We start from the raw sequence: 27821 nt of genomic DNA on the forward strand, positions 1-27821 counted from the left end.
AGCATGGTCGCCGCAAAGATTATTCCCTTCAAAGCTTGAATTTGGGAAGGTCCAAAACTGACCTCCTGTAGGGATCAACCCATATAATTGATTGTCTGCAACATTAAACTTGGACAGAAAGCTGAGATTAACCAACGAAGGCGGTATTATCCCTGAAAGCTTGTTATGAGACAAATCCAGGGTCTCTAAGCTAGTCATCCGAGATAAATTACTCGGAATTGGTCCTGATAGATTGTTGCATTTCAGATCCAAAACATGAAGCAATTTCAGGTTCCCAAACTCTGGCCAGATTGGTATTCCTTTTCTGGAAAAAAGGGAAATCAGGGGAAGGCTCCTCAATTGAGATTTTGCGATTAATGAGGCCCTGTAGTCCAGTTATACTTCTCGGTATCTCCCCAGTAAAAGAATTGTTTGATATGTCCAAGTAAAAGAGATTCCCAAAATCACCAAACCAGACTGGAATTCTTCCTTCCAAGCAGTTCCACGATAAATCCAACAACTGCAAATTGCTGCTCTTACTCAACCAATGGGGTATTGAACCTGTGAGCCTACAATTTGCAAGAATGAGAACCTTCAACTTTTCAAAATGAAGGGTTGGATCAGCAGGCAAATCTTCGCCATAGAAGTTCCAGGTGAGAACCAAAGTAGTTAGGTTCTGACAATTTTGTAAAATTTTAAGGGCAGATGAAAGATTATAAATGCTGGAATTTGAGAGTGAGAGGTAAGAGAGACTATGAAAATTCTTGAAGCTTTCTGGTATTTGGCCTCTTAAGTTGTTCCGGGCAAGATTTATATTATTCAAATGTCGACAAGAGGGAAGATTGGAAGGAATGGGCCCATCAAGCCGGTTAGAACCTAGATCAAGAGAGGCCAAACTAGTCATTGCTGAACAATTAAGATCAATTGAACCCTCCAATGAATTGTTTCTCACATTAAGCAAAGAAAGAGTTGGGGAACTTGACAAGGAAGGGGGTATCAGACCACTAAAATTATTTGAATGAGCAACAAAATACTTTAATCTTTCAAGGCTGTGGAAAACATCTGGGATAAATCCTGAAAACAAATTAGACGAGATATCCAAACGAACAAGGTTGAGGTTACCAACTTCTTTGCTCAGCGGCCCAGAAAGCTTGTTATCTTGAAGGTTCAATCGGGTTAGTTTTTGCAGCTGAAATATACCTTCAGGTACACCACCTGTGAGATAATTCATGCCCAGACAGAGGTCCTCCAAGAAACTACAATTGCCGAGACCTGGTGGGATATTACCAGAGAAGTAGTTCACAGCCAATTTCAGTACCCGAAGCTGAGTAGAATTGTCACATATGCTAGGTGGAAGGGAACCATTCAAAAAGTTTTGAGACATGTCAAGGGACTGGATTAAAGGTAAATCAATATCAACTGGAATGGGGCCAGAAAAGTCATTAGAGCTCAAGTCTAAGAGCTCTAAATTTGGCAAATGGAACAGCGAAACTGGAAGCGAGCCTTTGAGGAAATTATGAGAGAGGTTGAGGGCTCTAAGCTGGTACAAAGTGCCTAAAGATTCAGAGACATTGCCCACCAATCTTTTATTTGGAAGCTCCAACTTAACCACTCTATAGGTATCAATAGAATGGTTCAATCCAAGAGAGGATGAAGACTTGCAAGTGATGCCTGCCCATTTACAGCAATCAGACGAGAAATTGTCTCCCCACCTATCAATCACAGTTTCCAGACCTTTCTTGAAATCCCCCAATGCTTTCAAATCATTTGGATTGCATGTCAGGTTCTGAGAGCTCAAAACCCGAGCTTGGAAGCAAAATCCAATAACAATGATGACCACCCAGAAATCTTGAACACCCATATCAGAGAAACACACCCACAGTTGGGGAACAGAGAGAAATAAATGGAAGAGATAAGGAATGTACAATCAAGTAGCAGCAAAACCCTTGTCAAGAAGCACGATTTCTGAACTGGGTCTTCTTGTATCAAACATCAGAACTGAAGCACATACAAGGGGGTAAACAAAAAATCAAAATCAAATTAAGCAAAAACAAATAATGGGTTTTGTTGTATACTTGTATGTGAAGCATAAAAACAAAGGAAGAACAAATGAGAAGGAAAAAGAAAAGGACAGACCTGTCAGATAGAAGAATGGAAGAGAGAGAGAGAGAGAGAGAGAGAGAGGTTGGCTTTGAGTCTTTCACTTCAAATACTCTTTCTGGTATGAATCAATCAAAGAATGAATGAAAGCTGTATGCGTTTCTCTTTTGCAGTTGTTAGCGATTTTCTGTTCAATTTGGGCTGCGAGGCTATTGTATTGTGGTCAGTTTTTTTATGTGAACTCTGGTAAAGTGGTAACCGACTGTAGGTGGTGACCGGAAGAAGCCGGTTAGGTTCCAAAGAAAGAAAGTGGTGTAAGAGTGTATTCAATTGAGATTTTAATCGGGGGTGGGTTCGATTTGGCTCGGTTTTAGAGCTAAACTGTGAACTGAACCGATTACAAGGAATTGGTTCGATTTGATTTGGTTCTACCACTAAAATTATTCACAACCAAATCAAACAAAACCTAATCTCAACAGTTCGGTTCGATCGATTTACTCGGTTAAGAGGAGCTAAAAAGGGCAGGCAAGGAGACAAGTTGTCGGTGGTGGAGATAAAGAAGGAGGAGGAGGAATCACTTGCGAGTGTGGGACGGTGATGGATCTGCAGGCCTTTCCGGAAGGATGCATAGCCAACATCATCTCCTTGATGACTCCTCGAGAATCGAGATGCGTGCATGCTCTCCGCAGTTTCCACGAGTTTTCGATCAGCCTCTAAATCGTACACAGTTTGGGATGGATGCCTTCTGCTTGAGATCCACACCATCATATTTGCAACTGCAACTGCGCTTTTCTCTCCCAAATCTAAGAAGGACCTTTACCTCGCTCTCTGCGAAAACCCAGTTCTCATATAAGGGAGAGAGGGAATGAGTGAGACAAACAATTTGGGGGGGTAGGTTTCACTGATTTCGATTTGAGAGAGAAATGGAGAATGAGAGAAGGAAAGGGAGAGGGAGGGAGGGAGAGAGAGAGAGAGAGAGAGAGAGAGAGTGTGTGTGTGTGTGAGTGAGTGAAGGAGACAATCGACAAGCGGCAGCTCGGGCTCGCACAGTCGCACTCACAGGGGATAAGAAAGGGAGAGTCGGTCTCGGTGACACTTGAGAGAATGAGAGGGTCTGAGGGTGACTGGGTGAGAGAGTGAAACGCAGGGGAGTTAAGGGAAATAAATAGAAAAATAGCAAAACGACGTCATTTTCAATTAGCCTTCAGTTCGATTCTGTTAGTTTGGTTTTCTGAAGTTCAAAACCGAACCGACCATAAGGGATGGTCAGTTCGGTTCGATTTTTGGTCACCAACCAATTTTTTTGGTTTGGTTCGAGTTGGTTCGGTCGGTTTTCAAACCAACTCCTAATTTTAATGGATTTTAAAAGAGTTATAGACTCCTGCAGATTTCATAAATTATATGGATTCTTATGGAATTCCATAAAATCTATCAAAATCTAAGAGAAAAATGTTGAAATTCTCATGGCCTTTGTTTTATGTTCAAAATCCACCACTTAATGAAATCCTTTAAAATCCATGAGAGATTGAATACATCTAAATTTCTATGAAATTCTTAAAATTCTAAATTGAATACACCTGAATTTTTATGAAATTTTTAAAATTCTGAATTGAATACACTTATATTTTTATGAATTTTTAAATTCTTTTAAAATCTATTAGAATCCCAATTGAATACAACCCCGTTATATTTGGACAGCAAGAGTGGGAGAGAAGTCAACAAGTAGGTTGTGACACGTGCATTCGGTCTTATAAGCTATGCTGGTTTCAGCCTGAGCGTGGTCCGCCTTTATCAAATTTCACAGTTGGGCACTTGAGGTTGCCTAACATATAGCTTTTTTTTTTAATTATATCCTTGGCACTCCATTTCTATTTTTTTAGACTTGGAAAATGGCAACAAATTAAATTACACTCCATCTTCATTTATATAATTTTTTTTAGAGAAACTATTCAAACTTTGAACCGAAAAATATTACTAGATCAATTTACTTTGTCACAATTTTATGTACATCTAGATTTAAGACGAAGCTCAAATGATAAAACCATTTTCAAATCTTGTTGTAAGAGAAAACACACAAAAAGAGAGAGAGAGAAAGTAGAAATCATCCATGACATAATCAAAGATGGAGACACTGAGTATATAACTTTATAGTTCATAGTTGAATGAGATTTACCTTCAATTCTCAAAGCTCAACCAATTAAGTATACTATATTCCACACTCAATAAAGTTTGTGCTATTCGGTTTGACTACATTAAATTAACAAGTTTTTTCGTGAATATGAACTGAAATGTCTTGAATATATATATATATATATATATATATATATATACACTTTCATTTCTTCTTTAGGTTAGGTGAAGAATTAATTCAAATTTGAACTAGCTAGCTAGAGAACTCCAATGTCAACGTACTATAAATCACTATGGACGATTGGACGATGACCCATTGTCCAAATCCATGTCCACATGCAGTTTTAAAGAAATCGGACAATAGTTGAAAAATAGTGGCTATCAATTCGCCTGCCGTGTACAAACCACGTACAGTTGAAATTATAGACCAACAGTGATATATATAGCCGGAGACTGGGCTCTAGCTACTAATTAACGATTCTCCTATATAGTAACAATAATAATAAGTAATATTCAATCACAACAACAAGGTTAGAAAGATATATAATACAACAACAGTGATCCAACATTTTTTGTAAATATAACTAATTAAAAAGAGAAAAATGTGTGATCTAGTTTACATTTTAAATAATGCAATCTAAAAATAGAGAATGAGGTAATTTATTTTTTCGACAAAAAACAAGTAAAAATAAATAAAAAACAAGGTGAAGGGACACCCTATAAATGAACGGTTTCATCGAAAATATTTTGTTCGTCCATTTATTTGATCAAAGTTAGATAGGCAAATGATTTCCGATTTGGCTAATTTTTTGCAAGGATGATCTATCAATAGAGATGTAAAAAATGAATGGTTCAGATTGACACAAAACGACTTGTGTGGGCCTCAATAGGGTATACCTCAACATAAATAAGTTGAGGTATACCTCAATAGAAGGAGTCTGTATACAGGCTCCTTCTATTGAGGTATACCTCAACTTATTTATGTTGAGGTATGACTTTGTTGGGGCCCACACGAGTCGTTTTGTGACGATCCGAACCGTTCGCAAGGATCATCTTCATTGATAGATCATCCTTGCAAAATATTAGTCAAATCTGAAATCATTTGTCTATCTAACTTTGATAAAACAAATGAACGGTTTCATCGAAAATATTTTGTTCGTCCATTTATTTGATCAAAGTTAGATAGGCAAATGATTTCCGATTTGGCTAATTTTTTGCAAGGATGATCTATCAATAGAGATGTAAAAAATGAATGGTTCGGATTGACACAAAACGACTCGTGTGGGCCTCAATAGGGTATACCTCAACATAAATAAGTTGAGGTATACCTCAACAGAAGGAGTCTGTATATATATATATATATATACAGGCTCCTTCTGTTGAGGTATACCTCAACTTATTTATGTTGAGGTATGACCTTGTTGGGGCCCACACGAGTCCTTTTGTGTCGATCCGAACCGTTCGCAAGGATCATCTTCATTGATAGATCATCCTTGCAAAAAATTAGCCAAATCGGAAATCATTTGCCTATCTAACTTTGATAAAACAAATGGACGGTTTTATCGAAAATATTTGGTTCGTCCATTTATTTGATCAAAGTTAGATAGGCAAATGATTTCCGATTTGGCTAATTTTTTGCAAGGATGATCTATCTATGGAGATGTAAAAATTGAACGGTTCAGATCGACACAAAAGGACTCGTGTGGGCCCCAACAAGGTATACCTCAACATAAATAAGTTGTGGTATACCTCAACAGAAGGAGCCTGTATATATATATATATGCAACAATGGTTATAAGAATGTGTATACTTTGGACAAATTGGATACGTCAAACAACCAGGATTGGAAAGCAAACTTTGATATGGTAACAGTCATAAAGTTGGAAGTCATTTATAATTTTATAATCCATTTAACTTAGTTTCAATTCTTTTCCTCTTTTGCTGGTAAACGTAAATCCATATGAATTTTGAACTAATTTTCATATATAAATATATTCTTTATTTTCTTTGTATATATGTACATCAATTACGGTGGCTCACCTCAAATCAATCAATGGAATTGAGAACAACAACCCCAATCCCTGTAATTTGGTTGCCTTGTATAATATTCCACCGTTTTATATGCTAATCAAACGTCTTCTTTCTTTTTTAGGGTTTTTTTAATGAACCAAAATCAACACCACGAGCTTTCGGCTGGAAACGCGGCTTTGAAAAGAGAAGAAAACAACCCAATATTCCATGATACAGCATACGATTAACCATTCTTATTTATTGCTTGGCAATAAACAGAATGCATTAATTAATCTGATAATCAGTACTTATTAGTAATTCTGATAATTAAATAAATATGATAAGAATAATAATTCTTATGTAACAGGAAGTGTACGTGTTACGTGAAAGTTATTCTCAATAAAAATAATGGTGAAGTCATGAGCTAGCGAAAATTTGAGACTCGTGTTTTAATGGGAATAGTCAAATATGTATGTCTCAAATCTCTCATTCTCGAATTTTCAATAGACAAACATACGTACAATGATACAAACTGACAACAAGAGAATTAATATATAGTCAAATATAAGCAGCAGATAGGGACATAGTCACATATATATAACATTTGGGTTCGTAGTTCAAACACAGGGGTCCCAGCTATGGAGGATCTTGTGGTGGCCCACAGAAGGAGGCAACAGTTGACTCTACATTAACCATTGAAGTTCCAGATTAAGTGATCATACATTCGTACGTAACTTTGTCGTATTTTGTTGACATATATAATAAACCTAAAATTTATATCACAGTCGGCTCACGCGGTCACGCCGCAGTAGTGTGAAACCATGCATGCATTGCGACTCAAATAACTTAGAAAATGAATGAGAATCGGAGAAGAATTCGGGTTAGGGTGTACTTATTAATTTTTCAGTTTTTCAGTTTTTCAGTTTTATGTTCTTAATTGAGATTTTGATTTCTAAGTTGGTTTGAGGTTGGGTGATAGATTGAAAGACTTTAAACATGTTTTTAGTAGCCTAAAAAATTGATTTGAGGTGTTAAACTCAAAGGAAATTGAAGTTGGAAGAAGTTTCGGGTAGTCTACTTTATGATCATTTATCTCGAGTTTTATAGCTCTGTTCTGAATGTTTTTTATATGGTTGTAAAGAGGATATTTATAACTTCAAAATTAGTATAAGATTGTTGAATTTGGTTGAGATTTGATAGGTTAAAAGTTTGATCAAAATTAAGTAGAAAAATTGGAAAACATAGGACAAAATATATCATTTTGCCCCTCTATTTAACGTATGTTTATGACATTTTAACATAATGGACCAAAATAACAATCATCAGATAGTTCATGGATCAAAATGACAAAAAAAAAGTGTGGACCAAATCGAGACAAAGTAAACAATTAGTGGACCAAATTGATAATTTCCTCTTATTTTTTTTATCAACTACAAAAATTGAATTTGTCTCCATGGATCCCTGAACACATGTATCCTATTTTGAAGATAATCACATGTATGATTTCTCTTGGCAACAACTCACATGTCTCATATCATACTTAATTAAAGGGCTAGGACACATGTATCCTTCTTTACTATTAATTGCCCTCTAATCAAATCAGTTCATTTTTGTCTTGTGATAATCTTGAACTACTTGCATGATTCCATATGCCTGGCGCTCTTTCAAATTAATATCCTTCCCTTCTTTTTGCCACTAACTAATTACTTTTTAATTATATTCATAGTTGGGGTTTGTAACTCCTATAGTACTCAAGATATATCATGAATTCAAATTCCACTCTTTAAACTCTCTTGATAAAAAGACGAAAATAATAATATCCTTAAAAAAATACATATATACCAATGCCTGCATGTAGTTTAATTAGGGTCTGCAGCACTAGTTTGTCCACCAAAATATTAATTAATTCATATTAATCTTACTTAAAAGTCTTGCATTTTTCATTTCCTATAGTTGATTCTGCTGAAATGTGAATCATAAAATCGATGGTGTCATGATATAGATGAGAATGGTCCATGTTAAGTATATAAGACTCGACGTGGATGCCTATCTAGGTAGCTAGCTATCATCCGAAGAAGAAATATTAGGCAAATTAACAGCCATGCATTACCCGACCCCTTAAAATTCATGAATGTTTTAGACCAAAAAAAAAGAAACAAATTCATGGATGTTCTTCCCCACTGATAAGGATAGCCAGTGGCGGATCCAGAAATTAACTATTATGGGGGCAAGATTAAGATGTCAAAGATTAACAATGGTGGAGACTGGTAATGGAGAGCCAGCAGGGCAGCAGGGGTTCAGGTCTGTGCGCAGGGGCAGAGGTTCAAATTTCACTAGTTTGTTTAATTAATTTGCCAAAACGACGTCGTTTTGGCAAATTTAGAATTTTTTTTTTAAAAGCCCATATGTATGATGCATCTCACGTGTTGCAAATTCAGCCTTTCCCTTCCTATGTTCAGACTGTTCTGGTTCTTCCTATTTTTGCCCCTGTCAGCCATGGCTACCACCAAGAGTCTTGGTTTATTCATGAGGTCAAGAATTTTTATCAAACCAAGCATTTCTAGGTTCATGGGGTCAGTGACCCCATTGACCCCCACTGTAGACCCGCTCCTGAGGACAGCACAGGTAACATGTCATAAGTGTACCTACCAATATACATGTTTGACTACTTAAATAAACTTCGATCCAAGACTAGCTAGTGCCTAGTGGGTTATGTTGTGGGAAACAAATGGCAACATCCACATCCCAATTATATAGGATTATATCCCATTATCGATCCAAGCTAGATGGGATGGAGATCGATAATGCATGTAAATCCTACATTCCTAGCTACGTGGCCTTCTGCCCTCCTCAATTCTCAATCCCTCATGATGCATGGAGCACTAATCAATTAATTACTACAACCAACTCATAATATGTATATATATAATATTATCTCTTTATTTAATTTACAGTGAAGATTAAAAGTTGATCACCCACTACAAGTTACCTTCCAGTTGGCCGACCGGATTTAAACGACGTGGCATTGTGGAATGCCATGTGGCAAATCGTTAAATGATCGATGATTTCCAAACTAAATAATCTATATTATCTACCATGTTCATGGAGAAGGGTAATCTGTAAGAAAGTTTCCTCATCTTCTCACCAATCATATATAGAGTTATATATAGAGAATCGACCCATACTTGTTTATGTATGCAATGGGATATTGGACCTGGGCTTGAAACTTTTTTTTTTTTTTGGCAAATTACCTGGGCTTGAAACTACTTGGCTCTTCTTGTTTACAGTTTAGATCGTATGGTAGCTCCTGGTTAGCCCAGGTCCACCAAAACTTGAAAATAAAAAAAACCATCAGGTTATTGGGACTTAAGATCATATCTAATATCCATCTGGGCTATATATGGTCATTGCCCCTTTGGATTGAGTGATTTGAGCTGAGTGGATTTGAATTTGGAGAGCCCAAATCCAAATCTTGTGTAAAAATTGGACTTGGATTTGGCCCAATATCATCCAGAACAATTGGAACTTAAAACCACTCTTCTTTTTGGGCCAGAACAATTCCAACAACAGTAGCTTTTCAAAAGGTTTTATATCAATAAATTATTTCTCCATCATGCCTAATAATGTTTTCATGTATTAGGTAACAAGCATAATTTACTTTCTCTATAAAATAAAAAAAATAAAAAATCCATATAAGGCAGTGCTATTCGCATGAGTGCAAATAAAATTGCCATAATGATGTTATTATAGTAAGTGCATAGTCATGCTTTATTGTACGTGCAAATAACGCTTCCCATTGATGTACATAATAACTTGAATTTGGATTAATTGATTAATGCTTCAATAGATTACATTTCTGTTTTTTGAAATTCAAATTTGAAACCTTTCTAAAATTAGTTAATATTAGTTCATTGAACATTTGACAAATATCCAAACCATTTGCAGATTTATTAGCTCAGCAGGCCACAAAACTTATTAAGTTATTATCTTGAAATTGAATGCTGAATCAGCCAAAATGTATCATAAGAAAGTCCAAAGTCAAATTGAAAAGTCAAAACCAAAACCAAGGATTTAAGGTCAGGAAGTTATTATGTGGACCTGTTCTAGGGTGCCGCTTGGACTCTTGACGTGTCAACTGAACCAGTCTCGGACACACCTCGATGCTTTCTAATCACGATTATGAACCTAGATTAACGGCAATCCTAACGAATAACGATCCCCTGCTGCATTTACATAAATGGCCTGCCTGCCAACCCCTATGATTCACATACAAATGTACAAACAAGGCTACCAGCAGCAGCAGATCTGACTTTCAGACTTAGGAGCCAGAGTGGGGGCATTATGGTAGTTACCCCCAAACACCAATCCAAAATTCCAAAATTTTCAAACTCATATATTACGGTTTAAGTGGGACCCAAGATATTTATTAGATTGGGCCGGCGACCCAGTATCTGAACCAAAAGACTCCAAATCTCTGGACGTATTTGACCTCTTCTTGTCTTGCAAAATATTAATTTATTATTATTCCATAAACCTCTGCCATTTCCTCCATAAAACCTCTCTCCGATTCCATCGTCCCCTCTCAAACCCCATCCCATTCCCTTTGCTTTCTTCGCTTCTCTTTTGTCCCCTCTCCCTCTCCCTCTCCCCACTTTTATGGCTCCGTCGCCTTAGGGTTTTCTGTTTTTCTTCTTCTCTTCTTCTAAAACAAAAAACAGAAAACAATTACTATTTCCTAAGGCAACAAAACAAGCCTATGGATTCCTCCAACAAAGGACTCGAAAATAATGTAGCCGCCGGGAAAACAAATGAGGCGCCGGAAAATTGGGTTTTCTCAGAAAGCCCCAGAAAGTGCGAGAAAATAGACGGAAATTTTGTTGACGAAAAGAATTCAAATTCAAATTCAGCCTCCGACGACTGCGCTGAACCAAAACTGAAAAATGAGGAGGAGAGGGAGGGAGGATTTTCGGAGATTTATATTGCGGTTAATGGAGATGCTCACATCGAAGACCGCCACGACGACGTTTCGCCCTCCTCGATGACCGAAAAGTCGGACGAGTTTCTAACCGTTTCGCCCGAAAACCCCGAGCACGTCAAATCACCCGTTTCGCCCGATGCAATGGGAGACGTTGGGATCCTCCGACCTCATGAAAAGCTCCCAAAGCCAGAGGCACCGCCTGGCCTATATACCGCTCCTCCGCCGTCATCGCCAGACGACAACGTTTCGACTAACCAGAAATTCGCAGTCGCTATGCCGGAGATTGGGAAGTTCATCCGAGAGAGAAGCATCAATTTATCCGCGGCGTTCGTGAAGAGACTATCGTCGCTGAAGGAGAACAACAACGACGCCGAAGAGTATCCGAAATCGAAGGCGGACGTGACCGAGTTCAATCTCTCCGGTCTCAAAGTGACCGTGAAGCTCAAGAGCGAGCTCGAGGAACATTTACAGCAACCATTCAAAGGTCGAATAAGCTTCTACTCTCGGTCGAATTGCAGGGACTGCACGGCAGTGCGAAGGTTTTTCAGAGAGAAGGGACTGAGATTCGTGGAGATCAACGTCGACGTGTACCCGGAGCGAGAGAGAGAGCTCGTAGAGAGGACAGGGACGAAGTCCGTGCCTCAGATGTTCTTCAACGAGAAGCTGTTTGGGGGTTTGGTGGCGCTCAACTCGTTGAGGAACAGTGGCGGATTTGACCAGAGGTTGAAGGAGATGCTCGGGCCCAAGTGTCCCGACGACGCGCCTGCGCCGCCCGTGTACGGCTTCGATGATCTTGAGGAGGAGCAGGAATCGACGGACCAGATGATCGGGATTGTTCGCGTTTTGAGGCTGAGATTGCCCATTCAGGACCGTCTGATGAAGATGAAGATCGTCAAAAATTGCTTCGCCGGGAGTGAGATGGTAGAGGTCCTCATTCAGAACTTGGACTGTGGACGTAAAAAGGTACGGACCTCACTCGACCAAATCTTTTTTGTTCGTTATTGTCTGTGTGGCGGTCCACTATAAGAACTGGACTCGCGGCTTCATGTCCTCTAGTTTTTTATAAAAATCAAATGAATCGTATCGTGCAGTCCGCGGGACCATTTGGTTACAGTGTGCTGCGTGTTACTTGAATTAGTTGCTGCGTATCGACTATCAAGTCGCTGACCAGCGGTAGCCTACTGCTTACGAAACAATAAAAAATATCAGTAGGAAGCAACTCATAAAGAATTCAGCGATAGTGGGCCACTGGGCCTTAATGCCTTATTGTCTTTTCGGATAAACCTAGGCACTTACTTGGCGTCTGGAATAAAATAGAAGACCATAGCCAAGTAGCCAACATCAATGATGATAGGCATGCAGGCGATATAATTAATTAATATTTAATACAAATACCATATAATCAATAAACTAATTAATTAACATTTTATCTAATTGCATAATATTGGTTACCAATCCAAACCTACTTGCCTATACTTGTATATTTGTTTCATTGACTTTAGTAATTTAGTCTAATTTTATTTAAGCTCACATCACATGTTGAATAAAGTAGAGGATAATTAGTTATTAAGTGTATGAAGACAAGTGGTTGAAATGATTGCTTAGAACTACTGGTTTTGTAGCCAACGTGTTGAAATGATTGCTTAGAACTGCTGGTTTTGTAACCAACGTGTTGAAATGATTGCTTAAAACGGCTGGTTTTGTATCCAACGTGTTGAAACGATTGCTTAGAAAGCAAGAAAGGTCGGGACGCCATCAATGGATGTTTGAACCTTGGTGGGGTCCCATTGATTATGATGTAGAACACAGTCACACACGCTGAGTCTGTTGTTTGGCTCCTTCCCACCGATCTCGCGACAAAGTAAACGCGTAATGTGTTTGACATCGCAATTTCTGGGGCTCTTCGGGCCCCAAATTTGATCCTTTCCCAGATTTGCATATAGGAATTTCCAGTGTTGAATGAATCCTCTCCTAGTTAATCTCCTAATTCATCTAAGCTTTTAATTATAAAGTGTCATATGTACATTCTAAAATCCTATGGTTCAAAATAAAATTAAGCATTTATCTCTCATTTAATTTGTATAACTTCATAAAAAATAAAAAACAAGAGTATAATGGCTCTGAGACTTCCTTTTTTTCTCATAATTTCGGCCCTGCATAGAGCCTTGGCTGCCATAGTTAACTCACTTTTTCTCTCTTGACTCTCTCCTCTTCAGTTCTCTCTCCTTTGATCCTATGCAAAGTCCTTTGACCTCTCCCAATTCTATAAATTCTAACATTTAGTCTTTCAATATATGATTTGTCAAGCAAGAAAGGGAGGAACATGAGAGACAATGAATGGTGCAGGACTGTCACTCATTAGTACAAGCCTAAATTAATTTAATGGAATGTTGTTGATGAAACTGCTGGAAATAGAGAGTTGTAAGTTTGTAACCCCAAAAGAAAAAATAAATAAATAAAAAAGCTAAGGAATTGAGGAGGTGGCTGAAGCACTGCAAGAGATATTGAAAAAGAATTGGGAAAAAACTTTAACCTTTCAAAATTGAGTTCTTTATCAGGTTATGATTTTTCAATTTTTAATGTTAGCACACCCACTTCAACATGGGTTAATTAGATGAAGAAAAAAACTAAAAGAGATTTTATTCTCCATTCATCAAAAGTCTAAATGGAGAGAGATTTTAGATTAAATCATTCTTTCGTTTTTCATTGTTTAAATCTCAGATGAACAATATTTAGGTTTAAGAGAGAGGTATTGCAGATGACAAGATGGAAAAGGAGATGAGTGGACAGTGGCAATAAGGAAGGAGATGACATTTGCCATCAAAAAATTAAGAAAAAAAGAAAATCTCAAAATTATTGTAAATCGTTGGATCTTATAATGGGCACATGACACTTTATAATTAAAAGCTTAGATAGGTTAGGAGATTAACTAGCTTAGGAGAGGATCCGGATCAGGATCCGTGTTGAATATATCAACATATTTCACATTAATTGCTAGAAATTTAAACACGCTTTCAAAACTACTACTATATTAATTATGACAGATAATCACTTTTTTTTCTTAAAAGAAAACAATAAATTATATTTGGAATTGGAAATTTATAAATTTTAATTTGGTTGTTGACTTCTTCACTAAGTTGGGAATAATTCCATCTTATCCAAGTTGGATAGCCAAAATTTTGAACGAGTCGTTGAATCTTTTCAGTCCATGTTTAGATACATATGAGGCATAACACAGTTATTGCACTTTTTCTCTTTAGTGAAGAATGAAAAAGTGATGTGACCTCAGAAAATTGGATATTGACGAAGTATCAAACTATAATCATTAATTATGTTCATTTTAACCATCAAGAATTTGAAGGGTTTAAGTCCTACAATCTTAGAAGCATCTTGTTCGTTCTTTTTACTGCTACATCTTTGTGTAGTAGTATTGTGGACCTTGTGGTCTATATCTGTGTTTTGACTGCTGTCATGTGAATCATTAATTTCTCTTAAAAACAAAAGCTCTATCTACAACTAAAAGTTTTCTGTCCAGCGTGGATGCTAATGAATTGTATATTACAATTTACTAAACATGCAGGCAGTTGAGATTGGAAGGCAGTTGGCCAGGAAGCACTTCATTCATCATGTCTTTGGGTGAGATAATGATCTCTTGCACCAACTGAAACTAAAGACATTAAGATATGATTTCATCAATTAATCCCCGTTTGCTCCTTTTGTATTTGTGTAGGGAAAATGATTTTGAAGATGGAAACCATTTTTATCGTTTCCTTGAGCACGAACCCTTTATTCCCAAGTGCTTTAATTTCCGAGGATCTATAAATAATGGTGAGCCCAAGACTGCAGCTAAAGTTGGTCAAAGGCTCACCAAGATCATGTCTGCCATACTCGAGTCCTATGCCTCAGATGACAGGCGCCATCTTGATTACATTGGCATAAGCAATAGTGAGGAATTTCGAAGGTAAGATCAGTTAGTATTTTTCTTGGATTTACTTTGTTCTTGACTTTCATGTGTATGTCTAATTTAATTTCACTGACTATGCTATAAACAGTTTACTATTCTGATTCAATTAGATAGATAAGCTATTCACTAGTAACTAGTAAGCTATATGCAAGGACAGTTCCCCCAATTTTGTTTCACATTGCATATCTCTACTAATCGAAATATGATGAAGTAGTTTCCTCTTTGAAGGAAATAGTTGGGTTGGTGTCAGTTGCCATAATGAAAATTTTGAGAGCCTAGACTATTGATAAAATATTCTTACTTATTATGTGTTTCATCTGCAGTCTCAATCATGGGAGCTTCTGTTTTAAGTTGATTCCTTCCTTTTCCTAAATGCAGGTACATAATTTTGGTTCAAGAACTTCACCGAGTAAACCTTCTTCAACTGTCGCAGGATGAGAAGCTAGCCTTCTTCTTGAACCTCTACAATGCCATGGTCATCCATGCAGTTATCAGGGTAGGGTGTCCACAAGGTGTAATCGATAGGAGGTCCTTCTTTTCTGACTTTCAGTATTTAGTTGGAGGCCATCCTTATTCCCTTAGTACCATCCAAAATGGGATCCTTAGAAACAACCGGAGACCTCCTTATTCCTTGGTCAAGCCCTTTGGCAATGGAGACAAACGTACAGAGGTAAACAACTTAATTGATTGATTCTTCTTTCTTATCCCCCAGGCCTTGGACAATATAACAGTACAAGAATAAATTTGCTTGCACTTGCATCATCAAAGAGTTTGATCACATTCTATTTCTTAATCGAGAGTTTTGAAAGTTCTTGTTGGTGGTTGGAGGACAAGATAGTTTGAAACTTCCAACAGCCATATCCCTGCAAGAAAACGTGTTGCATTTTTTTGTTTGCATACATATTGTATATGGAGCATGGACAAGAGCACTAATAAGTTCCATTCTCATCCAATAAAATCCAGCTTGCTTGCGCTAAAGTGAATCCATTAATTCACTTTGGACTCTGCAACGGGGCAAGGTCAAGCCCAACGGTAAGGTTCTTTTCACCTGAAGGAGTCGAAGCTGAACTAAGATGTGCAGCAAGAGAGTTCTTTCAAAGTGGCGGAATGGAGGTGGACTTGGAGAAGAGGACTGTGTATCTCACCCAAATTATGAAATGGTGAGTAGTGATCCAGGTCGTTAACCTTTGTAAGCAATTATAATGGTTAGACAATGCTGCTGTGTATGTGTTATTTTCTTCATATATTATCCACATGATCATATGTCATGATGCAGAACCTATAATACTAACAAGCTTTACTTTGTATAAAAAAAAACTTGTGCAGGTTCAATGGTGATTTTGGACAAGAAAAAGAAATTGTAAGGTGGATCCTCAATTACTTGGATGCAACCAGAGCAGGTCTTTTGACACATCTTTTGGGTGATGGAGGACCTATAAGCATCGCATACCAGAACTATGACTGGTCCATGAACTCTTGACAACCCCATATGGTGCCATTGTTTAAACTGAAACTTATCTGAAATGTTAACTTGCATTGATTGGCAAGGCAGATATATTGTATATAATACCTCAATTTTGGAAAGAGAAATAGAGGAATTATTGATTTAAATGTTTTGTGAACCTTTGTTGCAAAGAGAAAAAAGGGGGGGACGGGGAGTGTTATGGAATATTGAGCTGATCGTTCAAAAGAGAGAAGCAATGTAATTGGGATCCAGCAACACTTTATGTGTTGTATTCAGTTTTTTGTGATAAAAAGTGTGTAACTATATGCCTTGTAAGTTATTGCTATGTATTCAGCTTTGCGGCCTTTGGACAGCAATGCAAGGCTAGTTTTGGGTCCAGCAGAAAGCATTTGTTCTAGTGGGCTTGTAAATGTAACCTCCAATCTTCTTTCCCTACACCCCTCAAATTTTTGCCTCTAAATATTCTATGGGGGGGGCTATTCCCACCAGCCAAAAATGCTGAGTTCACCACCCCATTAATTTTTTACCCTTTTTTGCCCATTTTGCCCCTACATAAAAAAAAAAACCTCACCCTCCAATTTTGGCCGGCCACCCTCCCCGCCGCCTGCGCGACCCACCCAGCTCTCCCCGCCGCCGGCGCGACCCACTCCTCCCCTTCGCCGGTCGACCCCGCCCCTCCCCATCGCCGGCGCGACCCACCCAGCCCTCCCTGCCGCCCGATCTCCCTTCTCTCTCTCTCTTCCCTCTCTCTGCGGGCGGGCTGGGGATGGGTGCGACGGGGGCTGGGCTTGGGGATGGGTGTGCGGGCGGGCTGGGGATGGGTGCGACGGCGGCGGGGCTTGAGGTGAGGGGGTGCGGGCGGGCTGGGGATGGGTGCGACGGGGGCTGGGCTTGGGTGAGGGGGTGCGGGCGGGCTGGGGATGGGTGCGATGGCGGCGGGGCTTGAGGTGAGGGGGTGCGGGCTGGCTGGGTAGGGGTGGGCTGGCTGGGGGCGGGCTGGGGAGGGGAGGGGATCGGTGGGGGAGTGGTGGCTGGGTGGGGGAGGAGGAGAGGAGGGCAAAATGGGCAAAAAAGGGCAAAAAATTAGGGGGGTGGTCAACTCAGCAAAATGGGGTGGTCTGAATAGCCCCCCCCATATTCTATTTCTGTCCTCAATTGTGTAAAAAAAAAAAAAAAAAAACCCAGACAGACCCTCCCATACTAGACCTGCTCAAGTTTTAAGATAGTGAAGGCCCAAAATCCAAAATTCAAGAGAGAAAAATCTTAAGCTGGGCCTTGGTTTGCTTATCAGATCCCACGTCAAATATCGAAATGGCCCAGTCTAATAATCTGATTCCCTCCTCTTGTTCCCGCCAAGAAACCTGAAAAGGCGCAAAAAAAATAAAATAAAATGATGAGTTATATATTTAAAAAGCAGCAGACGAGTAGAAGAAGCAAAATCAGAAGAAAATGGAGAAGGCACCGGCAACCGGATGCTACAAGTGTGGACGACCAGGCCACTGGTCACGTGACTGCCCTTCCTCCGCCCCTACCCCCAATTCTAACCCTGATTCTGATCCAAACCCAAACCCTAACCCTAAGTCTACCAATTTCAAGAGGGGTAGTATTGGTAGCGGAGGCGGCGATTCAAAGGCGAAGAAGGTTTCGGCTCCGAAGACTAAGCCCAAGCTGACCCCGGAGCTCCTTCTCTCAGATGATGGCCTCGGCTACGTCCTCCGCCACTTCCCTCGCGCCTTCAAGTACCGTGGTCGCGGACACGAGGTCGATCTCTCTGATATTTCTATTCCTCTTCCCCTTTTTTTTTGTTAAATCAAATTCATTAAATCAATTGAAAATTATTTGCATTTATTTGCAGGTTAAAGACTTGGGGAACCTAATTGGGTTGTACTCTGAATGGCACTCTCGTTTACTCCCGTATTACTCATTTCAACAGTTTGTACATAAGGTCGAACAGGTTGCTGCGACTAAACGAGTAAAGGTATCTAACTCTACTCTTCAGTCTTGATTTCAGATGCCATTGGGATTTTGATTCGGTTTTTCATTCTTCTTTTTTTTTTTTTTTCCTTTCTGCACATTTTTGAGTAGTTGTCTCTTAGAGAATTGAGAGAAAGAGTTGCCAGTGGAGGAGATCCATCAAAGTTGCGTGAACCGCCTGTTGAACAAGGCATTCCAAATGATCAACAGGGTATGCTGCAGGTTTCTTTGCACAGTTTAGATGCTGCCGCTTAATGCATTTCAATTGTTTTTGTTGCTTGAATCCATCCCCTCTTAAAAAAAATGAAAGAAAAGTATTTTTTTTGTTCCTTGAAAGTATAACAAAGGATTAGAGATATTTTCCTTATGATATTTGCTGTAGTGGTGGTTCATGTCAAAGCTTTTATTTACTCAAATTTCAGTTTGAATTTTCATGTAAAAGTTCTCTACATTTAGACTCCTATTTGTAATTGATTAATGGATTCAGGTAACACATAAAATTAATCTGTCCCTTTTAATCAATGAAGAACCATTAAGGGAAAATACTGACCGTAGGTGCCATGCCTATGAATTTGTCTTTTTCTCTTCTCTTTCTAATTTCCTAGAAATTTCCGCCATCTGTAACGGACAAACTGACCTCGTTTGAGCTTCATTTATCCTTCAAAGTCCTGCTTTGAAAGCCCTACAAGTTGATTGGAATAATCGACTGATTAGAAATAAGTTGAGATATCATTTGAAATAATTTAATTATAAGTTTTTGGATATCATTTGATATTTTTTTGGCACAACTATTGTTTTTTCTGTTCCCCTGTTGAATTCTGTTCTGGTTTTTTTCCTGCAGAAACCTTGAACCATGAGGGACCATTTCATCACCAAAGAGATCCGCCTTCAGGGAACCATGATGTTGATGATATACATGATATACAGGAAGATATGCTTAATGAAATTTACGAGAAAGCCACTGAAGTAAGTGTTATTTCATTCAATTTAGTTTATTCAAGTTTTCTTGCAGTTCCGATAAAAGTTCCATTTGTCAGTAAGTATTCACTTGTCTTGAGCATTTACTGAAGATAACCATCACCAAATTCTTTTGAAATAAGAAATATAAAAGACATTTCACTAAAGAATAATGATAGAAAAACCAGTAAAGTTGGCATTTCACTGAACAATATTGTTGCTTATGCTGTCCCTAGTTGAAATTTGGTGGTGTTTTTACTTTGTTTTCTTTTCATTTCTTGTATGTCCATGTACATTCTGCACTGGCACACCCAACTGTAGAATTGTATACAAGAACCTTAGTGCTTAAGGAACCATCAGTTGAAGATTTAATTGAGAGAATTATGGTCTTGAAATGCTTAAAAGAATATTACCCGTTGGGTTACCTTATCTCACATTATTAAGTCATTAGCCAACTGTTTAAAATGAAAATAGAATCTGCGGGGTGAAATGAATTTTGCAAAGTTTGATGGTGCTCCTTTGCTTTGCTAATTGTAGGAACCTTCTGAGACCTTGAATTGTGATATGGTTGCTGCTAGTGCTAGTATACCTACAGCAGGTAGTTTTCAGAAAGAATTTACCTCTCAAGCGCCAAGTAATGAAGTTATTGAAACCAGTGAAAACCAGATGACAGATGAACAGAAAGCACGAATGGAAGCTAACAGATTGAAGGCACTTGAGAAAGCTGCAGCTCGCCGCCAATTGCAGGCGGCTTGATTTTCCTGAGATGTAGTGTCGTTTTATTTAAAGTTATGTTGTAGTTTTCCTTTGTTAATTCTGTTGGGCTTTTTCTAATGAGAACATCTTCTGGCCAAAAAAAAACCCATTAAATAGCATCCAAAAAGCTTCGTGGCCCTGCGAGCACAATCACTCGAAGATTAATTGAGAGGATTATGGTATTCAAATAGTTAAGGGAATACCCATTGAAATTTTATTTCACACTATTATTAAGTTAATTAGCTGGCTATTTACGCACAGCAAAAGCCAGCTACTTTAAAATGAAATAGTATCTGCTGGATGAAATTAATTTTTGTATGCTAAAACTGGTAATTATTCTAGAATCTAAAGTATGATTTATTTATCTATATTTATAAAAAAATTCTTCAGTGAATAAAATGTTAAAAGTAACACAGACAATTTTGAAGCTATTTAGTATTTTATTAAGAATTTTATATTCTCAACATTAAAGAAAGGCTGTACATTTTTTATGGTAAAGAAAAGTTTAAAATATTTAAATTTACACTTGCTAAAAATAAGGAGATCACGAGGTTGTTGACTCTCTATATAATAATGAATGAATGCCCGTGCGAAATTTAAGACTATAGCCAGTAATACAATATGAAGGAGACACCATCTCGTCAAGAATTGTACAACTACAATCCTATCATTCATAAAAATTAATCGTTAATGTTGCTACTACATCATGGACACCAAATTTGATGCTCCTACTTAGAAGTTAGAAGTTTACCATAAATATTTTGAGTAACAATTTTTTTCTATTATTGTACTTTCCTTTTGTGTGTACAAGTGCAACAACCCTTTTTCTATTCAATCATTCTATGTACATGATGCATTATTACTTTCTACATCAATATTATTTGAAAATTCAAAAATAAAGTTACAAGTCACAACATGCTGTCCTTTTGCACGGGGTTGGCTAGTCATTATCATACTCAATTAACACTTTATAACCTGGAAATATACAACATATTACATATCAAATCAAAATTCAAAAGTATAGTTAATGATTACTTAACAAATAATGTGATATCTAGCGATTAGTTATTTGTCTAATGTTTTACTATATATCTATAATGTAAGTTTTTAAGGAACAACACAGATGAGCACTTATTGCACTTGACAATTGAATTTAATACAATGAATAAGACAATGTCTCTCTCTTATATTGCTCAAAATTTATTTCTCATTCAATTAACTCTGTCTATTATAATAATAAAATTTTCAAAATTTGAATTAGATCACTCATTCATTCATATGACTTTTCACCTAATTACCAACAATTATGATCCAAAATTTGATAACATACCATACCACTATAGAAAATTAATTACTCATCTAATAATGTAATCATTGTTGGTTTACTGAATCAATCAAGCAAAATTATATAAATCATCCTAAAAAGAAGGTGGTTAGCACTCACTAGATACTTGGGTGAATCAGATTATGTATGTGGAGTCCTAGATCTCCGGCAGCATAGTCGGGTGAGTCGTCTCGTCAGACGAAGAAGGAAGACCACCGGCAAGCAACGCCAACTGGCATGACTCATGATGAGTTGTTGACAACATACATACCCATACACATTGGAATAACGTGACCTCCTCAACTACACCTAGAGTCTACTGATGGTGCATCTTTTTGCCACGTGTGCATCAATCTTCTGTTTTGAATTTGTATGAGATGAGAGGAAGGTGTGTGTTACAAATTCACAATAATAACTTCAACCCACTGTGGCCTGTGTCATGGCCTCTGCTCTGTGGCCCATTTAATTTAATAATTAATGGGGGCACTCCCTTTTGCCTTCAATTCATTCACCCATTCTCCGAGTTAAAAACACACCCCTCTTCTGTTTTTGTTCTCACTCAACACTTATCTCTCTCCTGCATTATTATTTCATCAGAGATCAGACTCTATATGCATGCAGAGTACAGATCATAGATGCATATAATGCATTATGTGCCAAAAACAACATGCACTGTTTGATCTTTGAATTAATGCATTTTATGTAGCTGGATTTGGTATTTTGGTATTTTGGCTAGCTACTACTAGCTACTAGCTGCTTAAATTGCTTTTCATTTATTTTATTTTATAAAATCTTTTTTGTGCACCGTTTAGTTCATTGAAGGAGGTTTTGATCTTTAATCTGATCGATCTCTGGCATGGATGTATCATTCTTCTAGATTGATAATGTTCAAGTGATTTTTCTGGGAGATTTGAGATTTCCTTCAAGTTTCAGCATCTGGGTCACTCATCACTCTGCTGAAGAGAAAGAAAAAAAAAAAAGGCTTTTGTTTTGTTTTGAGTTTGCATTTCACAGTTTCATTGAATCATTCAGATGCAAACTAGCTGTTGAAAGTTGATGAATACGAAGCAGTACTTGTAACTTGGGGGGTGAGTAAGTTTTGGAGTATTGGATCCCAATATCCCATGCCTTTGAGTTTGGGAGGTTTCAGAGCTGCTGAAAAGGGTTTGAGCAGCCCAAGAGAGGAAAAACAAAGAGAAAAATGAAAAAGGGATTTTTTTATTTTATTGGGTTCAATAATGCCTGCAGTTTTAAGAATATAAAAATCATGGAGAGGAGAAAAGAAACTTTATTTCTCGTCTGCAAGTTCTGAGCTTCGTTCACGTGAAGCTTACGCTGTAATGTCCGTGAGTTTATCAAATTGCAAACAACCAACCAGTCCGAGAAACGATGCCAAACCCCACTGTTTTGGTGTCTCCTCCTCCATTTGATCACTAGTAAGCAATTCAGTACCCAGAGGCAGAGGCGCTCACCAATGAAGCTCTTGCACCTTAAATGCTCTACACTCTGCATTCTGCAACTACTATAAGCATCTGGGAGTGATCAGTGGGTAGCATTCCGCTCTGCCCATGTGAGTAGATTCTAGTGTTCCAGTCAAAGAATGAAGCTTGCTCTGAAAATGAGTCAAATCGGCGAGTTGATGGTAGATATTGAAGAATTGGGTGTAGAAGGTGATTGGGTCAAGTCTACTGTAAATGTACCAAAACAGTAAGAGACACAAAAAGGAAAGTGAAGTGGGGGCTACTCAAAAAGGAGAACTGGCCCTTTTTGTTTCGACATTGAAGATTCCATATTAGGATTCTAAAGTTTGAAACTTTGAGTTGGGGGCTTTCTCTTTCTGATGCCGCTCTTTATGGGAAACCAAATCAGCAAATCCAAGTTCAAAGATTGCATTTTTAATAACATCTTGGTCTGACTAACCAACCCATCGATCTCTAATCCTCAGATTTTGATCAAATGGTTCCACGTTCATCATCAAGGTACTGCTCTCACAGTCAATATTTCTTGTTGTTCTTGTTGTTCTTGTTTTTGGGTTCTCTTCCTCTGCCCGTGGTTCGAGCAGGGGATGCTGAAGCTCTGCTAAGCCTGAAATCAACAATCGACCCGAGAAACTCGCTGCCATGGCAGCAAGGAAGCAACGTGTGCGAGTGGGAAGGCGTCAAAGACTGCATGAGAGGAAGGGTCACAAAGCTCGTCTTGGAGTACTTGAACTTGACCGGTATTCTGGACCACAAGATCTTGAACCAACTCGACCAACTCCGAGTTCTGAGCTTCAAGGGCAATTCTCTTTCGGGTCAAATCCCAGACCTCTCGGGCCTCGTCAATCTCAAATCCCTCTTCTTAAACGACAACAACTTCTCCGGCGTTTTTCCAGCTTCCATTTCAGACCTCCACCGCTTGAAAGTCGTCGTACTCGCCGGAAACAAAATCTCTGGTGACATCCCCATGTCGCTGCTGAAACTCCGCCGACTGTACGTTCTGTATCTGCAAGACAACCAGTTCACAGGCACCATACCCCCGCTCAACCAAACCTCGCTCCGATTCTTCAACGTCTCCAACAACCAACTCTCCGGGCAAATTCCGATGACCCCAGCTCTTATTCAGTTCAATGCGTCGTCGCTTTCGGGTAATGTTAAAATCTGCGGCGTGCAGATTGACAAAGACTGTGGGGACAGCATTGGGTTTCCTCCATCAATGAGTCCAATTTATCAAACAGATGGTGGGCAGTCAAAATCAAAGCGTTCGAAGCTGATAAAAATAATAGCAGGAAGTGTAGGTGGGTTTGTAGTGGTCGTAATCTGCTTACTTCTGCTATGGATGGTTTGCAGGAGTCGTAGTGATCAGAGAGAGGCTTCGAGTGCAAACAAAGCTGGCGTTGTTGCTTCTGTTGAGGCAACAGAGAGAGGAGGTGGAGGAGGTGGAGGAGGGGAGGGAGGGGGCTCAGGACCAGGCGGTGGCAGAGGAGGTAATAACGGTGGAAAACAAGGGGGGTTTTCGTGGGAAAGTGAGGGTCTAGGGAGTCTGGTGTTCTGCGGACCAGGGGATCAGCAGATGAGTTACAGCCTGGAGGATTTGCTAAGGGCATCCGCTGAGACACTGGGGAGGGGTACCCTGGGAAGCACCTACAAGGCTGTGATGGAGTCCGGGTTTATAGTCACCGTCAAGAGGCTCAAGGACGCAAGGTACCCTAGGCTTGAGGAGTTTAGGAGACACGTGGACTTGCTTGGGAAGCTGAGGCACCCTCATTTGGTCCCACTCAGGGCCTATTTCCAGGCTAAGGAGGAACGCCTGCTCGTATACGATTACTTCCCCAATGGCAGTCTTTTTTCGCTTATTCATGGTATGTGGGTCATCTACTCATCTACTCATCTCATGATTCTCATCTACTTAACCTGCTGCTTATTTATTTATTTACTTCTTTTTATGCTTGTGTTGTGCTTTCTACAGTTGTACACTTGTACGTACGAAATCATTTATTATATAGACTATATAGTTCAACAAACTAGAATTTGGGGTTAATTACTGAGATTTGCTATTACTCATTAATCAAGGTGAGGAATATTAGAAACTTTTTAACGAATCACTTTTAGTATGATTTAGGTCTATTGATTAATGATTTATTGGTGGGTCATCTTTAATGATTTAGGTCTATTTATTCATAGCCAAAAAAAAAAGATTAATGATTTATTGGTGGGTCATCTTTGATCTAGTGAAAAGTATGATAATGACATTATTTTTCTCATCAGTGGTGTGGGGGACACCCAATGGAAAATGGGAGCAGTGAATTTTGTTCACCTCACCTGTGCATCTGTAGGTCCACCATTAATTGTAGGTTCCTGGGAACAATGTTATAGCACTATAGCAGACCATGTTTAGAGGATGGGTTTTTAAATTCAAACCAACCCTAGTATGGGTAAACCTTCAATTGGGAGACCCACGACATAAATCGATTCCAAACTCGATTGTTCGATATCTTTGCCCACCGGGCCACCCCTACTAGTAAGATCCTCCTTCATGTAAATGATTGAATTCCATGTAAAATTCTACATATTTTTCTATATACACTCTTCAGCAAAGGCTTAAAAATTGTTTACACCGTTGATTCTGTACTTTTTTGTGGACCCCTGTAAAATCAATGGTCCTCTTGCTCTCGAACCAGAACCATGAAGGACTTGTCACTTCAAAGGCCACAAGTCAAGGGACTTGTGGAATTTTGATTTGGAACACATTACATAAAAAAAATATTCTGAAAAGTTGAATTCATGGGGCATGTGTCATTGTCATATCATATAAATGCATGCTGTATCTTTCAACGTCAGTACATCATTCTCCAAGAGATTTAGGTAAACAACGACAAGATATGTAATCAATCAATCTCACTCTTTGAAAAGGAGTTTTTTTTATTAACAACACTTTCTTTAGTCTGGCCTCACTCTGCATGTTAGTGCTGTCCCACAATAGCACTCGGTGAAAGTCTCTATGTTCTGTGTCTGCATGTTGCACATTTCACCATATATGCTTGGCTTGGTTGTCCCGCCCTCCCCACATATATATAACACTATGCTTGTGCCTTCTCATACCATTTTATACTTGGCTTGTAGTTGATTCTATAGCTAGCTGCTTCAAAGTCACGTCTTTCTCAGTTAATTATTAGGAATATAGGAGCCAGTGATCTGCTATGCTTGGTTTGAATAAGTTTCTCTGGTCATTTTATAGCCTCTTCATAACATTCAAAAGATCTTTTGGTTTGTCTCTATCAGTTTTTAAGAATAAATTCCTTTGTAAATCTATAAATCAAAATTCCAACAGTAGTTGGTCAAAACGCAAAAGTATCCCCTTTCTGACTGAGGTACGTGTTACTCACGGAGCTTACAAAAAGTAAAGCCATGTAGCTTATAAGACAAACTTTAGACCCGATTCTTGACCCCCACTTTTTAATAATATATTCAAAGAGTAAAGAATGTTAACAAAACACCAGTTTTGTTATATGCCTCTTTTCAATTCCCCTATACTTGTATCAAGTCTGTCATAATCTGAAATGCATTATTCACTTGTGGGGAGGAAGATTCAGATAAAGTTCCATTACGTCTTTTCAAAAAATGTTTTTCTTCACTCTTGCAAATTCAATCAGTGTGCACCTGCTGGTCTAATTGAGATTGATTAAACTTTGCCAATAGTTTTCCTAAAATGTAATCTTTGCATGATTTAAAGGTGTCTTAAAAATTTGTAATTTCATGTGTAATTATGACTCGCTCAAGTCTATGTTTTGCATCAAGTAGTGTGTCCTTTCATGCATTAACATATATACTCCCACTCATGACTCTACAGGTTCAAGAACTTCAGGAGGTGGGAAGCCTCTTCACTGGACATCATGTCTTAAAATAGCTGAGGACTTAGCAAGTGGTGTGCTTTACATCCACCAGAACCCTGGCTTAACTCATGGAAACTTAAAATCCTCAAATGTCTTGCTAGGTTCTGATTTTGAGTCCTGCTTGACGGATTATGGTCTCACTTTATTCCGAGATCCTGATTCACATGAAGAACCAAGTGCAACTACTCTCTTCTATAGAGCCCCCGAATGCCGTGACCTCAGAAAACCATCCACCCAACAAGCTGATGTATACAGCTTCGGCGTCCTCCTCTTGGAGCTCCTAACTGGGAAGACTCCCTTCCAAGACCTTGTTCAGGAACATGGCTCGGATATTCCTAGATGGGTGCATTCAGTGCGCGAAGAAGAGACTGAGTCAGGGGATGACCCTGCCTCAGGCAATGACGCATCAGAGGAGAAACTTCAGGCGCTTCTTAACATTGCAATGGCTTGTGTTTCAGTTGCACCAGAGAACCGACCCACAATGAGAGAGGTTCTGAGGATGATAAGAGATGCAAGGGCAGAGGGTCAAGTGTCTTCCAACAGTAGTGATCACTCACCAGGGAGATGGTCAGATACTGTTCAGAGCTTGCCCAGGGAAGAACACTTGAGCATTTGATCCATCAGTTAATAATTTATAACTTCATTGGCGGCTTTAAATTTTTCTGTATTGATCTGATTCTTTTGGAATTGGAGTATGATTCTTGATTGTGTATTACGCATTGTAGAGCGCACTGGTGTAAAGGTTTTGTGATTTTTATTCATATTTCTTGTTTTTGATAGTTAGTTGCATGCATTTTTACAAGGAACACATGA

The 27821-nt window shown here is 38.6% G+C and overlaps 4 protein-coding genes across 4 annotated transcripts in view; 3 read left to right on the forward strand and 1 right to left on the reverse strand.

Annotated features, from left to right (window-relative positions):
- PSKR1 (phytosulfokin receptor 1) overlaps positions 1-2260 on the reverse strand; it is a 3172-nt gene extending 912 nt beyond the window's left edge. The window contains 3 exon segments of the mRNA XM_086231281.1: positions 4-286; positions 288-1977; positions 2116-2260. Coding sequence (XP_086087407.1) covers positions 4-286; positions 288-1840 — 1836 coding nt within the window. The 5' untranslated portion in view covers positions 1841-1977; positions 2116-2260.
- Positions 2261-10785: 8525 nt separating this feature from the next.
- On the forward strand, positions 10786-17088 carry LOC147295753 (glutaredoxin-like protein). Its single transcript, XM_086232855.1, has 6 exons — positions 10786-12160; positions 14778-14833; positions 14928-15158; positions 15540-15831; positions 16125-16321; positions 16488-17088. The coding sequence occupies exons 1-6, from the start codon at positions 10976-10978 to the stop codon at positions 16639-16641; spliced, it is 2115 nt and encodes a 704-aa protein (XP_086088981.1). The 5' UTR covers positions 10786-10975; the 3' UTR covers positions 16642-17088.
- A 691-nt stretch (positions 17089-17779) lies between these two features.
- On the forward strand, positions 17780-20530 carry LOC147295754 (zinc knuckle (CCHC-type) family protein). Its single transcript, XM_086232856.1, has 5 exons — positions 17780-18387; positions 18482-18604; positions 18712-18811; positions 19442-19566; positions 20095-20530. The coding sequence occupies exons 1-5, from the start codon at positions 18076-18078 to the stop codon at positions 20311-20313; spliced, it is 879 nt and encodes a 292-aa protein (XP_086088982.1). The 5' UTR covers positions 17780-18075; the 3' UTR covers positions 20314-20530.
- Positions 20531-22525: 1995 nt separating this feature from the next.
- Positions 22526-27724, forward strand: LOC147295755 (inactive leucine-rich repeat receptor-like serine/threonine-protein kinase At1g60630). Its single transcript, XM_086232716.1, has 2 exons — positions 22526-24977; positions 26966-27724. The coding sequence occupies exons 1-2, from the start codon at positions 23594-23596 to the stop codon at positions 27622-27624; spliced, it is 2043 nt and encodes a 680-aa protein (XP_086088842.1). The 5' UTR covers positions 22526-23593; the 3' UTR covers positions 27625-27724.
- Positions 27725-27821: the final 97 nt, after the last annotated feature.

Source organism: Dryas octopetala, chromosome 2, assembly GCF_963921425.1.
Source record: "Dryas octopetala chromosome 2, drDryOcto1.1, whole genome shotgun sequence".
Taxonomy (NCBI): Eukaryota; Viridiplantae; Streptophyta; class Magnoliopsida; order Rosales; family Rosaceae; genus Dryas; species Dryas octopetala.